Source organism: Dermochelys coriacea, chromosome 7, assembly GCF_009764565.3.
Source record: "Dermochelys coriacea isolate rDerCor1 chromosome 7, rDerCor1.pri.v4, whole genome shotgun sequence".
NCBI classification, from domain to species: Eukaryota; Metazoa; Chordata; order Testudines; family Dermochelyidae; genus Dermochelys; species Dermochelys coriacea.
Genome location: NC_050074.1, coordinates 89,034,463 through 89,056,293, shown reverse-complemented (window position 1 = coordinate 89,056,293; position 21,831 = coordinate 89,034,463). Strand labels below are relative to the sequence as shown.

The 21,831-nt window shown below is 44.5% G+C and overlaps 1 protein-coding gene across 4 annotated transcripts in view; it reads right to left on the bottom strand.

Annotated features, from left to right (window-relative positions):
- The window catches only part of PCDH15 (protocadherin related 15), an 811,839-nt gene that overhangs the window by 479,595 nt on the left and 310,413 nt on the right, over window positions 1–21,831 (bottom strand). For all 4 annotated transcript variants that reach the window (XM_043518631.1, XM_043518633.1, XM_038411063.2 and 1 more), the window contains one exon: window positions 1,192–1,302. In XM_043518631.1, the coding sequence (XP_043374566.1) occupies window positions 1,192–1,302 (111 nt within the window). The remainder of the gene's footprint in view (window positions 1–1,191; window positions 1,303–21,831) is intronic.

Below are 21,831 nucleotides of genomic sequence, written 5' to 3'. Positions count from 1 at the left end.
AGGCAGTACAAATGCAAATAGATATTTTCAGGAGCAAACACTTCTAAGATTATTTGAGAGCATCCTGTTCAACCACTACACCGTTTGTGTGGAATTAATAACTGCTGCATAGGAATGGAATAGAATTCATTCATCCACTTATTATAAATACAAATTTTATTGTAAAAAGAACAGGAAAAATAACTTTCATTGTCTTCCAAGACACCTAAAGTCTTCTCCCAATGACAGCTATCTTAGATACAGTTTAAATGTCACTTTTATTCTCAGCATGCATTATCCACTGCTAGTCATCCTGTAAAAAACACTTAACACACATACAGTGTGAATTGAAAGAAAAATTGACTTGTTTTAGAAGGCTGCATTTCAAAGCTCAGGGATACAGTTAAATTGTATCTATTAAACTAATTTCAGATCACATTAGTATAGCTAGATATGTCAGAAAAACTCTCTGTGACACTAGAATGTACTTTTCTACATGCACTATACTTAAAATATACAATCTATTCCTCATGCCAAAAGAATGTCTTATTTCACAACATGAATGTCTTTGTTCTAACCAGCAATATGCCAAACTGGGTTAAAAGATGATAAGGACTAAAGAGAGACTGCTGAATTGGAATTCATTTGCAAACTGGATACAATTAACTTAGGCTTGAATAGAGACTGGGAATGGATGAGTCATTACACAAAGTAAAACTATTTCCCCATGTTATTTCTCCCCCCACCCAACCCCCCACTGTTCCTCAGATATTCTTGTTAACTGCTGGAATTAGCTTACCTTGCTTGTCACCATGAAAGGTTTTCCTCCTACCCCCCCCCCCCGCTGCTGGTGATGGCTTATCTTAAGTGATCACTCTCCTTACAGTGTGTATGATAAACCCATTGTTTCATGTTCTCTGTGTGTGTATATCAATCTCCCCTCTGTTTTTTCCACCAAATGCATCCGATGAAGTGAGCTGTAGCTCACGAAAGCTTATGCTCTAATAAATTTGTTAGTCTCTAAGGTGCCGCAAGTACTCCTTTTCTTTTTGCGAATACAGACTAACACGGCTGCTACTCTGAAACATCTCAACACTGGTGACTTAAGAAAAAGAGCACCTCACTCCTGGCATGTAGAAAAGACTTCCTCACACCCTATCCCCTGCTCCTGAAGAACTGATGACAAATAACCATTTTGGAATCCATACTTACATTTGCTTGAACAACAACAAAATAATGCGTCTTTTCTTCATAATTTAGTCTCTCCCGTAAAACTACTGCTCCAGACAAAGTGAGAGGAATGTCAAAGGTCCTGTTGGATGTCTGCAAAAGCCAAAACAAAAAAAATAAGAATTCATATGCTGTATTTTAATGTTAATTAATGCAGACAGCTTACAATGGATAGATATATTGTATGGTAATCAAGGATCTATTAGGGTAGTGTTCTGATTAATTTGTCTGATCAGTTCTTTGTACATTTTTATTTGATCAAGTGTGTTTCATATGAACCCCATAATAAAGATTCTGTAGGTAACTTGGCACCACAATCTTTTTCATGTATTATTACTTCCATTCATAAAATATCATGGGATACTTGTTAGCAGAGACTTGGGAACACTAGTCTTTCTTATATTTCCTTTTCAGAGTATTGTATCATTGATGGACACTGCAGATAGGGGAGTTCAAAACAACTTTTTTCTGTTTATCAAAACATATTAATGTTCTTTGATTTCTTCCTGTTGTCCTTTCCTATATTCAAGGAAGATTTCCTGCTGCTGAGAAAGTACTTTCAAGTATCAGAGTAGTTAAAAAAAAAATTTGGAGCCTCATTGACTTTAAGGCCAGATGGACAATCATGATCACCTAATCTGACCTCCTTCACATCACAGGACACAGAATCTTACCCATCCACTCCTGTAATATACCCATAATTTTGGCAGAGTTACTGAAGTCCTCAGATCATGATTTAAAGACTTCAAGTTAAAGAGAATTCACCATTTACTGTAGTTTACATCAGCAAGTGACCCATGCCACAGAGGAAGGAGAAAAACTACCCTCCCCTGCATTTTCCAATTTTGTGGGGAGATGCAAAAAGTTAAAAAAGAAGAAGGGTAAAGTAGAGACCCCCATTAAGACCTTAGTTCATATTTAAGCACATGCTTAAATCCAACTGGGTCTTTTGCTGGATAGGGATGGCGTTATTTATATGATTAAAGTTAAGCAGTGCCTTACTTATTTTGCACCTTATTTAATCAAAGATGAAATTCTATTTACACTATATTTCCATTTACTTAAATAGACCGATTTCATTTTACAGTACTGAAACTACCATGCTGCATAAGACTAAAACTGATTTTCTTTGACAGCCCATTTTGAAAGAAGATAATCTAGAAGTTGAAACACAGGATTTAGAGACAGCTGATCAAGACCATGTTCACAGTTCTGTCAATGACTGTCTCTGTAACATTAAGAATCTTTCTGTGCCTCGGTTTTCCCATCTGTAAAATTGAGATATTTATTTAATTTACAGGTAAGTTTTGGAGATAATGTTTATAAAATACTTTAAGATCCATCAATGAAAGGCTTTGTAGAAGAACAAAGTATTTTCTTTCCATAAACAGACTATTATGGCAAGCTTTTTTCCCTAATGATGAATAATTCAGGGTTGAAAATGTTTGTTTAAATTGTGACTGATTTTTCAGTACACAAGTGGTCCATATTACAAGTGGACCATGTTACCAATAGCAGTTGTTTGTTGTTCTGTTTACTTTTATTTGACAGTTATGTCTTTTTTGACAAAAATAAGCACAATCAGCATTGGAGAGACACACTGAAAAAAAATCTACTGAAATGCAAAACATTTCATATGGAAGCGGAAGAAAAAACTAAAGTAGAGATAGTGAGATAGCAAGAGCAAAGGAGAATAATTTAAAATATCCCTCAAGGCAAGAAGAACTTTAAAATGGTAAAACTGTCATAGAAAGTTAAAATTTAGTCTTACCAACCTCAGCAGTGTCTTTTCAGATTGAAGGCAGGTGTAGATTTTGAGTGAGGGAAGCTTTTTTTTTTTGGCTTCAGGTGTTTCAGTGTAAAAAAAATCCACTTTAGGTTAAAAACTATCATGGCTATGTGTTCTCTACCCAGCACTAAGAAATAGGCTACTGGGTTTTCATAATAAGTACTCTAATATAAACCTAAAACTACAGCATTTAAAAAAAACAATAATACAAAGCAAGCACATTGCTGTATGACACCACGTTGTGAATGACTGCTTTAGCATTTAATGCCTTCAAATAATAATGCAATGATGCTTGTGCAATAATGTGCCATAATGCAATGCTGTGTTTATTTTAAACAAATAAAATATTAATAGACAAAACAAAGATTCTGAATGGCAAATATTAGAAGCCATGGGGAAAAAAAAGTAACCCAGACAGAGTTCCTGGAGGCCCATTCATATTCATGCACACTTAAAAAAAAAGTCACACAAATTTAGCCAAAATGTAATACTAATAGAGTGATGCAATGTCATGGGAGGAATCATGAGAGCCAGTAGAGGTGTTGGTGGTTTGGGGCATGATGGTTTTCTTACTGGCAAGGTGTGCATCTCTTTATTGAGGAGTAAAAGGTATGCCATGTCAGATGCCTTAGTTTATCACTTTCTTGCTTTTGTGTTAGGTACGTTATGTATAGAGGAACCTTAACTCACATACAACATAGTGTTTTGTGCACTAATATATGAAAAACATTTGAGTTAAATGAGTTTTGGTAAAATATTTTTTGTGAATTGACCCAGCACAGGAGGGGAGATGTGGACTGATTTCATGTATGGATCTCTATTCAGAAAACATGAGATGGGCCTATAGTTCTGCCATAGATGGGTGAGGTCCTACTAACATTTACTGCTGTGGAATGGAATGTTGTAAGGATGAAGTAGTATGGGAGACCAATCAGAGTAGGGGTTGGGGTGGGACGAGTGCAGAGAGATGAAAGGGTTGGATCAGGAGTGCTAATGTGCATGGAGAGTGCAATAGGGAAAAAAACCACCATATTCTTAGTTGGTGTAAATCAGTATCACTCCATTGTAGTAAATGGATCTACAACATTTTACACCAGTTGATGATATGGCCCCAATGTAAGAGACTGTTTAGGGGAATGTTCAGCAGTTGTGAAGATGGGCAGGCTGCCAGGTTGAACTGGCATCAGCCATTGGTGATAATGGGAGTGGGAAAGGGAGAAACCTGATGTTGCTGATGGAGTTAGGAGGAGAGGGGACAGGAGTTCTGAAAAGTCTGGGAGGTAATTGCCAGTCAGAATGGAGGCTGGGAGGGGAGCAAACAGAAGTACAAAGGGAGTTGACAAGCAAGTGCACTATTGATTATGAAGTAGATTATACAGGGTGAGAACCAACTTAAACATAGTACTGCTTGAATGAGGGGGTAGCTGGTGTTTATTGGCATAGCTCCACTAATGGATCAGTAATACACAGATGGGTGAGAGCTGTACAGCACCTAGGTAAATGGGTCAGAACCAAGAAGGGACTGGTGGCTGGTGGGTTATTAAATGGGATATTAAACAGCTAAAAGCATAAGGAGTCCAATCAGGATTTAGGAAGGGTTCAAGGCTATGTGTATGGACTGAAAGGAAGGAGGTAAGTTAAAGAGAAAATTGGAGAATCTCTTAAAATCATGAGTGGTAGGTAAGTTGCTCTGAAGTTCAACTTTGAACAACCATTTCTAAGGCCATTTTGCACACCATATCTCTGAAGCTCAATGCTGGTTGAAGGCAATTGTAGCATTAGCCTCTCCAGTTTTGCCCACGATCACACACTCTAATTTTCTTCACTCTGCACTGCAATGCAAGAAAATCACTGGAAATTGGTTCTCCACTTTAGCAGTAGGAGCAGCATGTTGCAACATTTAGATGTGTGGTAAGTGCTGTCCTTTGGGTTTCAGCTGTCTGGCAGTTTTCCACTCAGTAGAGAGAGCCAGCAGATTTTGCCTCAATATTTTTTTAAAAGGAATTTGCTAATATATGGCAGAGATGTTGTGAATTAAATAAATAACTGCAGCATTTGTGATTACTGTACAGTATCATAATGTAAATGCATATGCCACTTCTAATCCACGAGTGAGATTTCCATGATGGCTCCGGACCCTTTTACCGGAGAGAGAAAGTGCCAGAGCAGCATAAAGGGACCCTAATAGAACCAGGTTCAGATGGGTGAAAACAGGAACTGAGGAAGACATCCAGGCTTCAAGGAACCCCTGGCAAGTCCTGGAATAAAGGATGTGCTAGGTCTGGGGACAGGAAGGAGGTGCCTTAGGGGATCTGCAGCATGCAGCATTGCGGAGATTCTGGCAATACCGCTGCACAAAGAAAGCTGGGGACAGACTTTCCTGAGGAACTGTCTAATATTAGGCTAGGGATGCTCTGAACTCCAAAGCAGACAATATTCATATGGGTTCATAGCTGCTGCTGCCCTGTGCTGACAGTTCTGGACCTCTGGGGTTACTGGGCCTTAGGGTATGTCTACACAGCAAAGAAAAAAACATGATTGGCCCATGCCAGCCAACCCAGGCTTGCCGGGATCAGTCTGCGGGGCTTTTTCATTGCTGTACAGACTTCCAGACATTGGCTGGAGACCAGACTCTAGGACCCTGCAAGGTGCGAGGGTCCCAGAGCTGAAGCTTCTACCCAATCCCATCCTTTGGGTAGAAAGATGTTCTAGTTCCAAAAGGTGACAATACGAATATTGACAAATCTAATGGATAAAACCCCTGATTCTATACAAAAAGAAGGTCTTAAGAAGTTATCAGAAGTATCTAAACACTGGAGCTTTGTTGAATGAGCATAACCTGATATAGAATAAGCAGTTAGAGTAGAAATGTGTGACAACTTTTGATGTTTAATTAGACAGGCAGACAATGCAAATTTGTGAATCTTTTCAGTAGAGGTTAATAGCTACCTACCTATCAGTTTTTCATTGCCACCGAATTTGTCCTTATTTTTAGTGTGCAAATTTACCAAGACTATGGACATCTCCCTTGAGATGGGCTACATCTTCATTAACAATCTATCCTAAGCAAGGGGAAACACATAGCTGTTTGTGGCTGCACTTCCTGGGAGGAGAGCCAAAGCTCAGTCTAATCCTTCCCTCTCGTCTCTGTGGAGGTCACAAGAAAGCAGTGGCTTTGCAGAGACTGCTTTTGCTCTAGTGCTGCAACCTGAGGTTACAGGTTGCCCATGAAAGAGTGTAAAGGGGGTGGCCTTACTCCTCCATACTCACTTTTGTGGCTGCATAGTGCTGGTGATGATACAGTCCCGGTGGTTCCCAAACTTCATTGGCTCATGTACCACCCTCTTAAAAAAAACGTTGTGAAGTGAGTGGATGGAATATCAGCTTGTGTACCACAGTTTAAAAACTGTCTCGGCCTTTATAATTAAGCAGCAGGCCTTGAGAGTGAAAAAATATGTTAGATTATATTTCTCATTTTTTGTATGTTACTGTCGTTAGTTAAATTAAAGCAATCTCTATGAAAAGAGATAAAACCACAGGAAAAAATATTTACAAAGTCTCACACCAAGAAAGGGCTATATAGAAAATACCCAAAAATAGAAAAGAAAAATTAAATTAGAGTTAAAAAAGTAAGAAACTATATTAAAAAAAGAACCAACAAAAATGTTTATTTAACAAGGATAATCAAGTTCTTATATAAAAATCAGGCCCTGATTTTCACTGGGGCTGCCACACACACACCTACTTGTACATGTTTCCAGCACCAACATCTGCAGGAAGAATTTACAGAAGAGCTGGTTAAATAATATGTGATAAGTTATTCATTCAACAAATGTAAGGCCACTTTTAAATAATTTATTTGCCTAATATTTTTTCCAATCTAAACATGAGAATTTCACCAAAATTGTAAATTGTTTTGTTTTTCATCTATTTGTCTTACTAATTTTAGTATCTACTGAACAAGCACCGGTGATTTCATGCATAGTATTTATTCACACAGCTGGAGGCTAGGGGCTGAAAATCAGGCCCATATAATCAGTTGATTTTAACTTCACTCTGGCCCAGATTCTGTCCTATACTTGGACTATTTTACACGGTTTACCATGGACACAGACCCTAAAACTCTGATGGCGTAGAGATGGTGGAGGGATAGGGCTTCAGCTTCTCTGCACCTGAGAAATCTTCAGCTGACTTACGAGCATCTTGGAGCTGCTGGGAGTTGGTATAACTTGCATCAGCTTCTAAACTGGCCTAAATCATGCTAGAGGACTGGACAAGCACACAGCCTGCCCAGGAATGAATAGGCACAAGAATGACTTGAGGCCTTCTTTATATATTTCCTGCTAAACTGTGTCGTTCACTCCTTAGGTGAAGTTGGGTGTTATTAGAATCAGAGATGCAAATATGCAACTATACACTTCCTGAAGGAAAAACAAATAATTTTATCAAAGCCCGCAGCTCAGTTACTGGCTGAACTTTCCTTCCACTCCAAGCAACACATTCACCAGGAAGTCTTCTAGAATATGCATCCTGTAAATCAGGGATTCTCATACTGGGGGTCAGGACCCCTCAGGGGTCGCAAGTTTATTACATGGGGGATTGCGAGCTGTGAGCCTCCACCCCAAACCCTGTTTTGCCTCCAGCATTTATAACGGTGTTAAGTATATTTAAAAGTGTTTTTTAATTCATAAGGGTGGTCTCACTTAAGAGGCTTGCTATTTGAAAGGAGTCACCAGTACAAAAGTTTGAGAACCACTGCTGTAAGTTCACTTGGCAACTGGCATGCAACCAGCATAACATTCTCTAGCACATATGCAACAGTTGGAATCAACTAGCAAAGTTTCTGGGTTAGCTGGGTTTAATTTAATAAAATTAGCCAACATCCATAACCTCAATGCTTTTTTTGCCTCTGTTTTCACTAACAAGGTCAGCTCCCAGACTGCTGTGCTGGGCATCACAAAATGGGGAAGAGATGGCCAGCCCTCTGTAGAGATAGAGGTGGTTAGGGACTATTTAGAAAAGCTGGACGTGCACAAGTCCATGGGGCCGGACGAATTGCATCCGAGAGTGCTGAGGGAATTGGCGGCTGTGATTGCAGAGCCCTTGGCCATTATCTTTGAAAACTCGTGGCGAACGGGGGAAGTCCCGGATGACTGGAAAAAGGCTAATGTAGTGCCCATCTTTAAAAAAGGGAAGAAGGAGGATCCTGGGAACTACAGGCCGGTCAGCCTCACCTCAGTCCCTGGAAAAATCATGGAGCAGGTCCTCAAAGAATCAATCCTGAAGCACTTAGAGGAGAGGAAAGTGATCAGGAACAGTCAGCATGGATTCACCAAGGGAAGGTCATGCCTGACTAATCTAATCGCCTTTTATGATGAGATTACTGGTTCTGTGGATGAAGGGAAAGCAGTGGATGTATTGTTTCTTGACTTTAGCAAAGCTTTTGACACGGTCTCCCACAGCATTCTTGTCAGCAAGTTAAGGAAGTATGGGCTGGATGAATGCACTATAAGGTGGGTAGAAAGCTGGCTAGATTGTCGGGCTCAACGGGTAGTGATCAATGGCTCCATGTCTAGTTGGCAGCCGGTGTCAAGTGGAGTGCCCCAGGGGTCGGTCCTGGGGCCCGTTTTGTTCAATATCTTCATAAATGATCTGGAGGATGGTGTGGATTGCACTCTCAGCAAATTTGCGGATGATACTAAACTGGGAGGAGTGGTAGATACGCTGGAGGGGAGGGATAGGATACAGAAGGACCTAGACAAATTGGAAGATTGGGCCAAAAGAAATCTAATGAGGTTCAATAAGGATAAGTGCAGGGTCCTGCACTTAGGATGGAAGAATCCAATGCACCGCTACAGACTAGGGACCGAATGGCTCGGCAGCAGTTCTGCAGAAAAGGACCTAGGGGTGACAGTGGACGAGAAGCTGGATATGAGTCAGCAGTGTGCCTTTGTTGCCAAGAAGGCCAATGGCATTTTGGGACGTATAAGTAGGGGCATAGCGAGCAGATCGAGGGACGTGATCGTTCCCCTCTATTCGACACTGGTGAGGCCTCATCTGGAGTACTGTGTCCAGTTTTGGGCCCCACACTACAAGAAGGATGTGGATAAATTGGAAAGAGTACAGCGAAGGGCAACAAAAATGATTAGGGGTCTAGAGCACATGACTTATGAGGAGAGGCTGAGGGAGCTGGGATTGTTTAGTCTGCAGAAGAGAAGAATGAGGGGGGATTTGATAGCTGCTTTCAACTACCTGAAAGGGGGTTTCAAAGAGGATGGCTCTAGACTGTTCTCAATGGTAGCAGATGACAGAACGAGGAGTAATGGTCTCAAGTTGCAATGGGGGAGGTTTAGATTGGATATTAGGAAAAACTTTTTCACTAAGAGGGTGGTGAAACACTGGAATGCGTTACCTAGGGAGGTGGTAGAATCTCCTTCCTTAGAGGTTTTTAAGGTCAGGCTTGACAAAGCCCTGGCTAGGATGATTTAACTGGGACTTGGTCCTGCTTTGAGCAGGGGGTTGGACTAGATGACCTTCTGGGGTCCCTTCCAACCCTGATATTCTATGATTCTATGATTCTATGATATAGAATAAGCAGTTAAAGTAGAAATGTCTGCCTGATAACTTGATAGAATTCCTAGGTTTTACTGGATATCATCCAAATAACAGCAAAAACATATAGCATACTCCCTAAAAATTATCAGCTATTAGTTATATGAATGCAATAAAACTATTCTAATATACATCCAGGAGGCACAACACAGGACAAAAAGGTAAGTAAAGAGTTAAAATGACCATGGTGTAGGGGCAAGGTTGTGGAAGATTGGCGAAGAGCTAAGTGGTGCACTGAGTATGCGACTGGATGTAAGCGGAGGATGCAGGCAGTTTCAATGAACTTTGTCTGACAGACCCTGCCAAAAGATATTGTAGCACAGCTCAGCATATTTTTGCCTGTAAACAAGTCAGTTTATGTAAAAAAGAAAAGGGGTACTTTTGGCACCTCAGAGACTAACGAATTTATTTGAGCATAAGCTTTCGTGAGCTACAGCTCACTTCATCGGATGCATCGAATGTAGCTCACGAAAGCTTATGCTCAAATAAATTTGTTAGTCTCTGAGGTGCCACAAGTACTCCTTTTCTTTTTTGCGAATACAGACTAACACGGCTGCTACTCTGAAATCAGTTTATGTAATAAGCATAAATTATATATATAAGAATGTAAACAGCTGTTGACCCCATGTAACCCTGAGATAAGTGTGGAGAATATAGCGCCGCAGAGGACTCCCCTGGGTGGAGTCCTGCCTGGTTAGCTGTCCCAAATGGCCAGAGTCACCTACAGCCCCTCCGCGCGTCCTAGGGGCTCCCAGCACAGATTGAAGTGTAAGTTCTTCCTTCCTTCAATAAAGCATAGTTTACTATTCTTACCATCCTCCTTTCGCTGGTACCTACCCCCGCCCCAGCCTTGCGGGCTCACATGGTAACAGTTGTTGACCAACACTCTAAATAGGACTCCAACCAAGACAATGTAGGATCTGACAATCCAACAATAGACTGGAAATGTGACAAAAGAACATCATATTCAATAGTGTGGAATGCTACTGAAGGATCTAACAAAACTAAAAGTGATAAAGAAATTGAAATGGCAGAAATCTATAAATCACTATCCCACTTGACCAAAAAAATTTCTCTGCTGTGGTGAGCCCTAAAACCTGACTGGAATGTTTAATGTAAGCCAAATTGAATAAGAATTTTGCACCTTAATTACATGACTTTTACAATTACTTAAGAATAAAAACAAATTACAACCCAAACAAAAATTAGACTCATCCATAGCTGTTGAGGAAGGTTTCTTCAGAAAAGAAATCAATGAAGCTTGATTAATATCAAATCACTATTCCTAAATTATTGGTGCCATAAGAGGTAAGCACTTCTTTGGCAGCCAAGCAGAAAATGGATCCAAAACATACATCATTCTTAAACCTCATAATACAACTACAATATCGATACAAAATCCTTATTAAAGTCAAGCAAAGTTCCCGGGGAGCAAGTGCAAAAGACAGAGGAGAGTAATTAGGAAGTTGACTCAATATACAGTTTACTTGCAATGTCTGGAGATTATTTGTGAAATAATTGCAGACTTTATTGCAGATGTGCATAAAAGGCAACTTACCACCAGAAGGCCCTTTTTATTCCTTTTAAGGCACATTCAAGGGAAGATGTTATTGTGTAGACCTTTCCAATTAAACTGTTACATTTCTATGGCAGTTTTCCTAGGACTATCAGCCCCATGTTTAATTTACTTTTCAGTTGAATCTAACCAGTATCAGCCTCTATAGTATGTTTTGAACTGCAGACATAAAGTGGACAAAATTGACATAAAATATTGTGTAATGAAAGACCAGGAGTATCTAAATAGTCTACAGCGATTTTTGTATCAGGAAATCAGGACCTGGATGTAAATGAGTAGTTTTATATATGTTGAAATATACCTATAAGTCCCCACTTCTGCATTGGCTCTGCCATCACAGACCCCTATATACTTGTTATTTGCCTGACACAGCACTTTGAACAAAATTATAATGCATCATGTATATTACATATATTATTCAATTTTCATGTAAACTTTGTATAATTATGATGATATTGAAAACTGTCATAGAAATACTACATTTTGTTGTGAAAAAGTTACATCTACAGAAGTAATAATTTAATTCCCTGAGGTTGATGTGAGTTGCGTGTGTGTTAACTGCAGAAGCAGGATAACATGTCTGGACTATCCCCAACATTTCTTTAATTATAGTTACACAAACACAGCACAGATGTTATGGTGGCATAACCTTGTATTCTAATCTACCAGATAATACTCGTAGCAGGATTTTCAAAAGTCAAAAAATCATTCAAATGAGCCTCAGATTAGTGCAACAACAGCTCCACTTTAGAACTCCAATTTAAGAGAATTCTAGAGTGGGATTATTGAAAATGTGTAAAGTGACTTTGAAAGTTAGTGTAATTTGTGTTCCTAAATCACATAAGCACTTTTGTAAATTCCACCCCTTTGGTTGTTGGTAGGGCCCTAGCAAATTCATGGTCCATTTTGGTCTATTTCATAGTCATAGGATTTTAAAAAATAATAAATTTCATGATTTCATCTATTTAAATCTGAAATTTCACAGTGTTGTAATGGTAGGGGTCCTGACCCAAAAAGAAGTTGCAGGGGGTTTGCAAGGTTACTATAGGGGGGCTTGTGGTACTGCTACCCTTACTTCTGCACTGCTGCTGGCGCTGCCTTCAGAGCTGGTAGCTGGAGAATGGCGGCTGCTGGTATGGTATTGCCACTCTTATTTCTGTGCTGCTGCCTGCAGAGCTGGGCCCTCAGTCAGCAGCCACCACTCTCTGGCCGCCCAGCTCTGAAGGCAGCAGTGCAGAAGTAAGTGTGGTGTGGTATGGTGTTGCTACCCTTACTTCTCCGCTGCTGCTGGCGGGAGGCTGCCTTCACAGCCAGGCGCCCAGCTAACAGCTGCTGCTCTCCTGCTGCCCAGCTCTAAAGGCAGCACAGAAGTAAGGGTGGCAACTCCACGACTCTCTTAAAATACTCTTATGACCCCCCTGCAACTCCCTTTTGGGTCAGAACCCCCAATCTGAGAAACTCTCTCTTGTGTTTTTTGGGGGGGTGAGTTTTGGAGATGGAGTGAGCCATGCAGGAAGAACACCCCTTGAGCAGCAGAGAAACCAATATGGTTTTGGGAGGTGGGGAAGTAGATGAGGTGTAGGTGAAGTTTGTAGATGGCCACAAGGGAGGGCAGAAAGAGAAATCTTTGCCACCTTTGCAGACTTTGATGTTTAGATTTGGACAATTCTTGTCAGCTTCTTTGGATTTCCCCGTCTATTTTTCTAGCCAAAGATCTTAAGTGGGGGTGGGCAGGGTAGGCATTTGGGGAGTTGGAAGGTAAAGGGACAAGCAATGGTGAAAGCATTAGTTAGGATAGTTCATGTACACTGACGCTGAATGAAAAGTGTGTAATTAAAAAAAGGCACTAACAGTGGCTGATTATAGGGGAAGTTGAGGATATTATTGTAATAGAGTATTATTATTATATTGTTTAAAAATATGGCAAGCAATAGGCCAAACTCTGGTCCAGCTAGTAAGGCATGATGTGGTAACAAGAGGAGTCCAAGCTACCTCTTTATGCCCTTGGCCTGGCTATCTGTATCGCAAGTAGCAGCCCTGGAAAATATGCAGGCTTTACAAAGTCACGATCTTCCATTCCCACTGCAGAGGATGAAAGGGAGTGGGACAGAAGGAGCCAACCGATTGAAGTTTTGGCTAGACCCAATGCAGTACTGTCTCCCTGAAGCAGCAAGGGAACTTGGAGGGAGATTGTTACTTTCAGCTGCTCTGGGACAGTACAGCAGTATACTTGCTTGAGGCAAAGCCATGATTCAGCCTAATAGTAGTACTAATACTAATAATGATAAATGGAACTAACAAGAGATGCGTCAATCAGCACCCTGATAATTTTGCTTGCATACTGTCAGGGTTCCCACCCCACTCTGAACTCTAGGGTACAGATGTGGTGACCTGCATGAAAGACCCCCTAAACTTATTTCTACCAGCTTATGTTAAAAACTCCCCAAGGCACAAATTGTACCTTGGATTAGGTAATGTTGCCATCACCAAGTGATTTAGAAAAACTCAGGGAAAGGACCACTTGGAGTTCCTATTCCCTGCTAATATCCCCCCAAACCCCCACATCGCCTTTCCTGGGGAGGCTTGAGAATAAACAAGATGAGCACAGACTAACCTTGGCTTTTTTTAGGACACTAAAAAAGAACCCAATCAGATTCTAAAAGAAATAGAACTTTATTAGAAAGAAAAAAGGTAAAAGAAGCACCTCTGTAAAATTAGAATGGAAGATAATCTTACAGGGCAATCATATTCAAAAACACAGAGGATTTCCCTCTGGGCCAGATTTTAAAGTTACTAAAAGAAAACCAGGAATACACCTTCCTCTCAGCACAGAAAAAATCACAAGCCAAAAAACGTATTCCCTTGCTAGTACTTACTAATTCTAATGGAGTTGGATTGCTTGCTTCCTTGATCTGTGTCCGGCAAGCACACAGAACAGACAGACCAAAACCTTCCCCCGCCCCAGATTTGAAAGTATCTTGTCCCCTTATTGGTCCTTTTGGTCAGGTGGCAGCCAGGTTACCTGAGCTTCTTAATCCTTCATAGGTAAAAGGATTTTGTGCCTCTGGCCATGAGGGATTTTATAGTACTGTGTACAGGAAGGTTGTTACCCTTCCCTTTATATTTATGACACATAGTGTATCCCTTTTCCTTTATCTTTATAGATTGTAAACTCTTTCTTCCTCGGTGTTTGTACAATGCTTAGCACAATGAGGCTCCAGTCCTAACTGGAAACTTTGGGTAGTACTCCATCTCAGCAAGAAAAAACAAACAACAAAGTTTTAGTACTAACTATGTAATTTTCAGGGTTTTTACACTTGGAAAATGCATTTATTTTTGCTGTTACTTTCAGAACTCAAAATTTAATGATCTGTAGTTGAATTGGAAGGTTTTTCATGGGGTCTAAAATGTAGCATAATATAGTTACAGATAAATGGTTCCAACAGTCTGAAAGTGACAGATGTTGGTGCTTTCCTGTGTGTTTTGTTTTTGTATACTGTCCACCACTAATGTCCTTGACAAAAAAATCAGGTATAAGATGTATTTTTCAGAGAAATTATTATTCATTTTTCCTATTTCTATTCTCTAAAAAATTATAGGGATTCTAAAATATTACAAAATGAATAGAGCCTGCCTGTGGGGAAACACTTCAAAATTGCTGTGGCCTACTGAACTCCACTCTAGAAATAAGCATCCCGTGAATGCTGCTTTAATCTTTTCACCATCTTTTTGAGCTGAAGTAGAAGCTAATGGAAACCACACATTGCATCCTTAGTCCACTTTTGAGACTGCTATAAAGGACAAATTAGCAGACATGCTTTTCATCAGGTTATAGCATTTACAATACAGAAAATATAAATTAATATCTATATTTTACAGAGCAGGAGGGAATCTATGGAATATTTACAATACAGAAAATATAAATTAATATCTATATTTTTACAGAGGAGGAGGGAATCTATGGAATATCCACATACATAATCATACTGACTTTACTAACAATAGAGCAGTGTGTCTAGTAGAGCAGACTATTGTTATAACTAATTAATACCTCTCTTCCAACAATGATCAATATGGGCTACTTCAGGGGATGGTGAACCTAACTGGTTTTCCACCGAATGCATCCGATGAAGTGAGCTCACGAAAGCTTATGCTCAAATAAATTTGTTAGTCTCTAAGGTGCCATAAGTACTCTCTTTCTTTTTGCAAATACAGACTAACACGGCTGCTACTCTGAAATCTAACCAGTTGTGCAGTGTTGGTGTTGGAACAGCGTGGATTATTTTCTTATTCCCATCACATGACTGGTGGATTAGAAGCTGCTATGTAAAAATCTAAGAATATTGATCTGTAATAATTTTATGACCTGACCAGTGAGAACTATATAGCAAATGAGTTATTAGTTATTGAATTATTAGTCTTTCCTGCATAAATGTACCGGTCTAGATAAGTATGGGGTTTTTGAAAAATGCAAGTGGAAAGACAAAGTTGAGAGGAAGGTAGTAACCCTGACCCTGGTACTAGCACCTGCTGCAATTGTGATGCAGAAGCATAGAATGCTGTCCTGGGGTGAGAGACAGCCAGGAAGAGGGCAGCTCAAGATGAGGAGAAAGCTCATAATCCACCTACAGGGGGGCAACTGGAAAAAGCTCTTAGAGAATGAGGAGGGAAGGAGAAGGATCTAGATGCTGAGCTAGTGGATGCATTGGAGCTAGGGTAAGAGGTGAGAGGATAAAATTAAAGAAGAGGAGACAAAAAGTAGGAGACTGGAAAGGGACAAGGAGGAAAACAGGAAAGATTTTAGATCAGGAGAAGCAGAAAAAAATAGAACTGGGTATGCGAGCAAACACTATTACAGAAAAGAAGTAGAGGGAAATAAAATCTCCAGATGTAGCAGAGAGAGAGAGAGAGAGAGAGAGAGAGAGAATGAATCAAGGAAAAAATATAACTGGTGAAAAAGAGAATTAATCAAAAAAACTGTTAGATTAAAACAGATCCTAAGAATAGTAAACAAGAAGCTCAAACACAAAGGACCGACAGTAAGTGGGGGCACTGATGCCGAGCCTTCCGCTCTACCCACGGGTGTGTTCCATCCACCAGAGCCGGCTGGGGAAGACGTGGCAGCACTGGAAGGCAGTATCTCCCCTCCATGGGAGTCCCTCTCCTTCAAGACCCCCGAGGCACCATCTGAAACCCCAGTGTGCCCCGAAGCAACCGTCGCGTCAGGTGGCAGCGGGGAGAATCCTGGGGTGGCGGAAACTGATCTCCCATCAATATATGAGGCGATCGAGGCCCTGGGTCTGACCCCGGTCACCCAGGGGGAGGACGACCCTATGCCAGCGGGCCTTGATATAGGCGATTTCACTCCAGCCCCCCTTTCCCCATGCTCCCTCCCCCTAACTGTTGCTTCCGCTCCCACCTCCGAGGGGCCCCTGGACTCCTCCATCAACCCGGCTGTAGATGGCACCCCACTGAGGGCCGCCGAACCTGTTGAAGCGACGGCCAGTGCCACGCGGCTGAGACCTGAGCCACCAGGGGCACCCGTCGTTGGTGAGGAGCATTCGACCTCCTTCCCAGGAGAGGGCCCTACAGGAGAGAGTCCACCCCCTCATGCCGTGGCTGCCAAATCCACCATAGAGCCTGCGCCCGGCATCACTGAGAGCACTCTACCCGCCCAAAATCTCACCTCTAACCTTGCCCCTGCCCCTGTCCCTATCCCATCCACATCCCGAGATGTTATTGCCGCCCCTGGGGCTGTCTCCTTCCCCTTGCCAACAGATGACCCCCAGGGAGCGGCCTTTGTGTTTCCCCATCCTGACCTACCAGGGGCTGCTATCTTCCCTCCGCCACCCCCTATCGCCCCAGCATTTAAGCCAACTTATCAGAAGCCCCGTCAGGGGTCCGCACCCTGTCTGCCCGTCTCGGTGGGCCACGGGGCTGTACCAAGGGCCCCGTCGGGGAGTAATCAGGAGACCGTAACCCCAGCCACCCATGCGCTGCGAGAGGAGTTGCGGGAGTTCCTAGAAGACGTCCGTGGCTCCCGCAACAAAGTCCAGCTTGCCCTCCAGCGATGGGGGGACTTTAATCAAATCCTCCGGGCCGCAAGGGCCCTCATGGGGGAGGGGAAAAGGACCGGGAGGCAGGGCGCCGCAGCCTACCAGCGGGTCCGCCTCTTCTGTGATTCCTTACTCACCTACGGGGTGGGTCACGAACTGCTGCGCTGCCCGCCAGGAGCCACGAGCATCCCTGCTGGTGAGGATCCCCACCAGCCCTCCTCATGGCACCCTTTACCATCGCAACATTGAACACCCGCGGCTGTAGAATGGGTCTCCGCAGGTCCCAGGTGCTTTCCTTCCTTCGGGAGAGGAGGTACTCTGTGGTTTTCCTGCAGGAGACCCATACGGATCCGACCGCCAAAGACAGCTGGCGGCTGGATTGGGGGGACAGGGTCTACTTTAGCCACCTGGATGACACTTCCACGTTCACCTTTGTCCGGGTGGAAGCCCATCGGTCGCGCCACTCCCGGTTGGACCGCATTTATTTATCACGCTTTCATCTTTCACGAGCCCACTCCTCCAGCATCCGTCCGGCACCATTTTCTGACCATCATATAGCCACCGTGACAGCCTCCCTCTGCGCAGAGAGGCCGGGGCCAGCCTATTGGCATTTTAACAACAGTTTGCTGGAGGATGCGGGCTTCGTGGCGTCCTTCCGGGAGTTCTGGCTGGCCTGGCGAGGGCAGCAGCGTGCCTTTCCCTCGGCGCGGCAGTGGTGGGACCTAGGGAAGGTGCACGCCAAGCTCTTCTGCTGCGACTACACCCGGGGCTTCGGACCCAGGTTTGTGAGTTTTCTCCGGGTGTTGTACGCCTCCGCAGAGTGTTTGGTCAGGCTCAACTGGACCCTGACCGAACCGCTCAGCTTCGGGCGAGGAGTACAGCAGGGGTGCCCCCTCTCGGGCCAGCTGTACGCTCTGGCGATCGAGCCCTTCCTCTGTCTCCTCCAAAGGAGGTTGACAGGGTTGGTGCTGCGGGAGCCAGAGCTGCGGCTGGTCCTGTCGGCGTATGCTGATGACGTGCTCCTCGTGGTCCAGGACCCGGGCGACTTGGCGCGGGTGGAGGCTTGCCAGGCCATCTATTCGGCAGCCTCCTCCGCGCGGGTCAACTGGGTCAAGAGCTCTGGCTTGGTGGTAGGGGACTGGCAGCAGGCGAGCTCCCTCCCACCCGCGCTTCAGGCCATCCGGTGGAGCACGGGTCCGCTGCTCTATCAGGGCGTTTACCTTTCTGCCACGCATCCCTCTCCGCTGGAGAACTGGCAGAATTTAGAGGGCGGGGTGATAGAGCGGCTCCGGAAATGGACAGGACTACTCCGGTGCCTCTCCCTTCGAGAGAGAGCGCTAGTGCTTAATCAACTAGTCCTGTCCATGCTCTGGTACCGGCTCAACACCCTGGTCCCGGCCCTGGCTTTCCTGGCCAACCTCCGGACATCGATTCTGGAGTTCTTTTGGTCAGGACTGCACTGGGTCCCTGCAGGGGTTCTTCATCTACCTCTGGAGGAGGGAGAGCAGGGCCTAAAATGTCTGCTCACTCAGGTCCATGTCTTCCGCCTCCAGACCCTGCAGAAGCTCCTTTATGGTGCAGGTAGTCCGGCGTGGAGCATACTGGCGCACGCCTTCCTGCACAGCTTCCGAGGGCTCCGATACGACCGGAAGCTCCTTTATCTCCATCCGAGAGGTCTTCCGCGAGACCTCTCCAGGCTGCCGGTCTTCTACCAGGACCTCCTCCGGACCTGGAAACTCTTTACAACGACCAGGTCCATGGCGGCCACCGAGGGGGCAGATCTCCTCGCGGAGCCCCTGCTACACAACCCCCAGCTCCGTGTGCAGGTGACGGAATCCCGCTCGGTGCGCCAGAGGTTGATCCTGGCAGAGGTCACAAGAGTCGGAGACCTCCTGGACTATGACCGGAGAGACTGGCTGGATCCCTTGATGCTCGCTCAGCGCATGGGGCTTTCCAGACCTTGTACTCCCCGGTGCATACTTCAGGAGGTGAAGGCCGCTTTGCCGCCCGCTGCTCGGGTTCAACTCGACCGGGTCCTGCACGAGGGCACGCCCCGCCCACCCGCTACCCCAGGCCCGACAGACCTTTTAATTGGACCCCTGCCCCGTGGACCCAACCGACCCCTTCACCGGAAGCCGGCTGCACGAGATGCAACCGGTCTGCTTTCAAACCGCGCCAAGAAAACATCTACACGCTCGTGTTCCACACCCTTCACGCCTGCACCCTCGTGTCCCGCCCCAATACAAAATGGCGGGATCTCCTGCCACCTTTGGAGGGTGAGGAGCCCCGGTGGACCAGCCTATATTGCACCTTAGTCCCAAGGCCCGCCGGGGATGTCAGTTGGCGGCTCCTTCCTGGAGCCGTGAGCACGGGCGTGTACTTGGCGTGGTTCACTTCAATCCCAGACACGTGCCCCTTTTGCGGCGTGAGAGATACCCTGGCACATGTATACTTGGAGTGTGCCAGGCTGCAGCCCCTATTCCGGTTCCTCACCAATATTTTATTACGTTTTTTGTTGCACTTCTCCCCTCACCTTCTCATTTATGCACTCCCTATCCGTGGCCCCACACAATCAAGGGATCTCCTGGTCAACCTCCTCCTGGCCCTAGCTAAAATGGCCATCTATAAAACCAGAGTGAGGAGATTGGCCGATGGAGTCTCCTGTGACTGTGTTGCCTATTTCCGATCCTCGGTCCGTTCACGTATCCGGGCAGAGTTCCTCTGGGCGGCGTCCTCTGACTCCCTTGACGCCTTTGAGGAGCAGTGGGTGCTGTCCGGGGTTCTCTGCTCGGTGTCCCCATCCGGTTCCCTTCGTTTGACCCTTTGACCGCACTCCTGTCCCTGTTATTTCATTAGTTGTCCCCCAGAATCCTTTGGGTATCTAGGTCCTGTGGATCCCCCTTTTAGGCTGGGGGGGATCCTTTAGCAGTAGACGGGCTTCGCCTGCCCACTTCCTGGATCCCAATAAGAGTACTCTTCCATAGCCATCTGGCCTTGCCCCATCGCAACACCCATAAAAATTCATGTTCACTGCCTATGCATTTTTCAGAGCAGTGGCTGCCACAAAACCATAGAAGACTTTAGAGACAGAGATGCAAGCCTGTGCCTATTATTGTAAAGGCAATTCCCATAGCTAACAGGAAACTACAACAAATAAGAGAGGAAACAGAGAATGATGAATCATTGGGGATCTTTAATGAAGTGATAATTAAAGGGTTTCCTAAAGAAATGAGCAGTTGCTGTTCAACTATAAGAGACTACTGGAACTCGAGACATGAATTTACTGTGATAGATGGGGTGATTTTCAAAGGAGATAAGACTGTAATTCCAATGAGCCTCCAAAAAAAAAAAATTATAGAAGATCCACAAGGATCATTTAAGAATTGTGAAGTGCAAACAACGAGCATGAGAGGTGCTGTATTGGCCGTGGATCAGTTACAACAGAGGTGGACAAACTATGGCCCGTGTGACTGTCCTGCCTGGCCCTTGAGCTCCCGGGTGGGGAGGGAAGCATGGCTGGCTGCGGCAGGGCTGCGAGTTCCCTCTGCAGAGCTGCATGATAAGTGGGCGAGGGTGGGAGATGGATAAGGGGCAGTGGGTCCTGGGGGGGGCAGTTAGGGGACAGGGAGCAGTTCGAACGGGCGGAGGTTCTGGGGGAGGTGGTCAGGGGATAGGGAGCAGTTGGATAGGCATGGGAGTCCCAGGGGACCTGTCAGGGGGCGGGGGGTGGCGTCCCAGGGGCCCATCAGGGGGTGGAGGTGTGGCTAGGGGTCAGGGGGGATCAGGGGACAGGGGGGTTAGTTAGGGGATGGGGTCCCAGGTTGGCAGTTAGTGGCGGGGGATCCCAGGAGGGGGTGGTCAGGAGACAAGAAGTGGGGGGGGTTGGATGGGTCAGGGGTTCTGAGGGGGCAGTCGGGGGCCAGGAAGTGGGAAGGGGCAGATAGGGGGTGGGGTCCAGGCTGTTTGGGGAGGCACAGCCTTCCCTACCTGGCCCTCCATACAGTTTTGACCCCGATGTGGCCCTCAGGGCCAAAAAGTTTGTCCACCCCGCATTACAAATTACTAATGTGGTAAAACTGCTTTTCATGGTTGAAATACAAGCCATACCAACAGGCAGAGCCACTAAGATCTCATCCACTTCTATAAAAGCCTGATGAGAAGGCAGGCACTGATTTATTTACCTGGTAATCAAAGGACTATTATTCTCTGTATCCAGAAAACTGCACACTGCACAGTATTAACAGTAAGTCAGTGATACCTGACATGAAGGGAATCTTCTCTAGGCATGGAATTCCACATGAAGGTTTTAGCCATAATGGGCTGCAATTTTCTAGTGCAGATTTTAGTCAATTTGCCATAGATTTCAATTTTCATCGCAAAACATTAAATCCAAATTACTGCCAATCAAACGGACTTGTGGAAAGGTCTATACAGACCGTAAAGAATCTTATGAAAAAAGACTTTTGACAATGGGAGCGATTTGTATTAAGCGTTACTGATTTACCAAAGTACACCCCTGAAGAATGGCTGTTAATAGGAAGAAGGATCACATTTAATTTTCCAATTACTGATAACTTGCTGAAATTCCA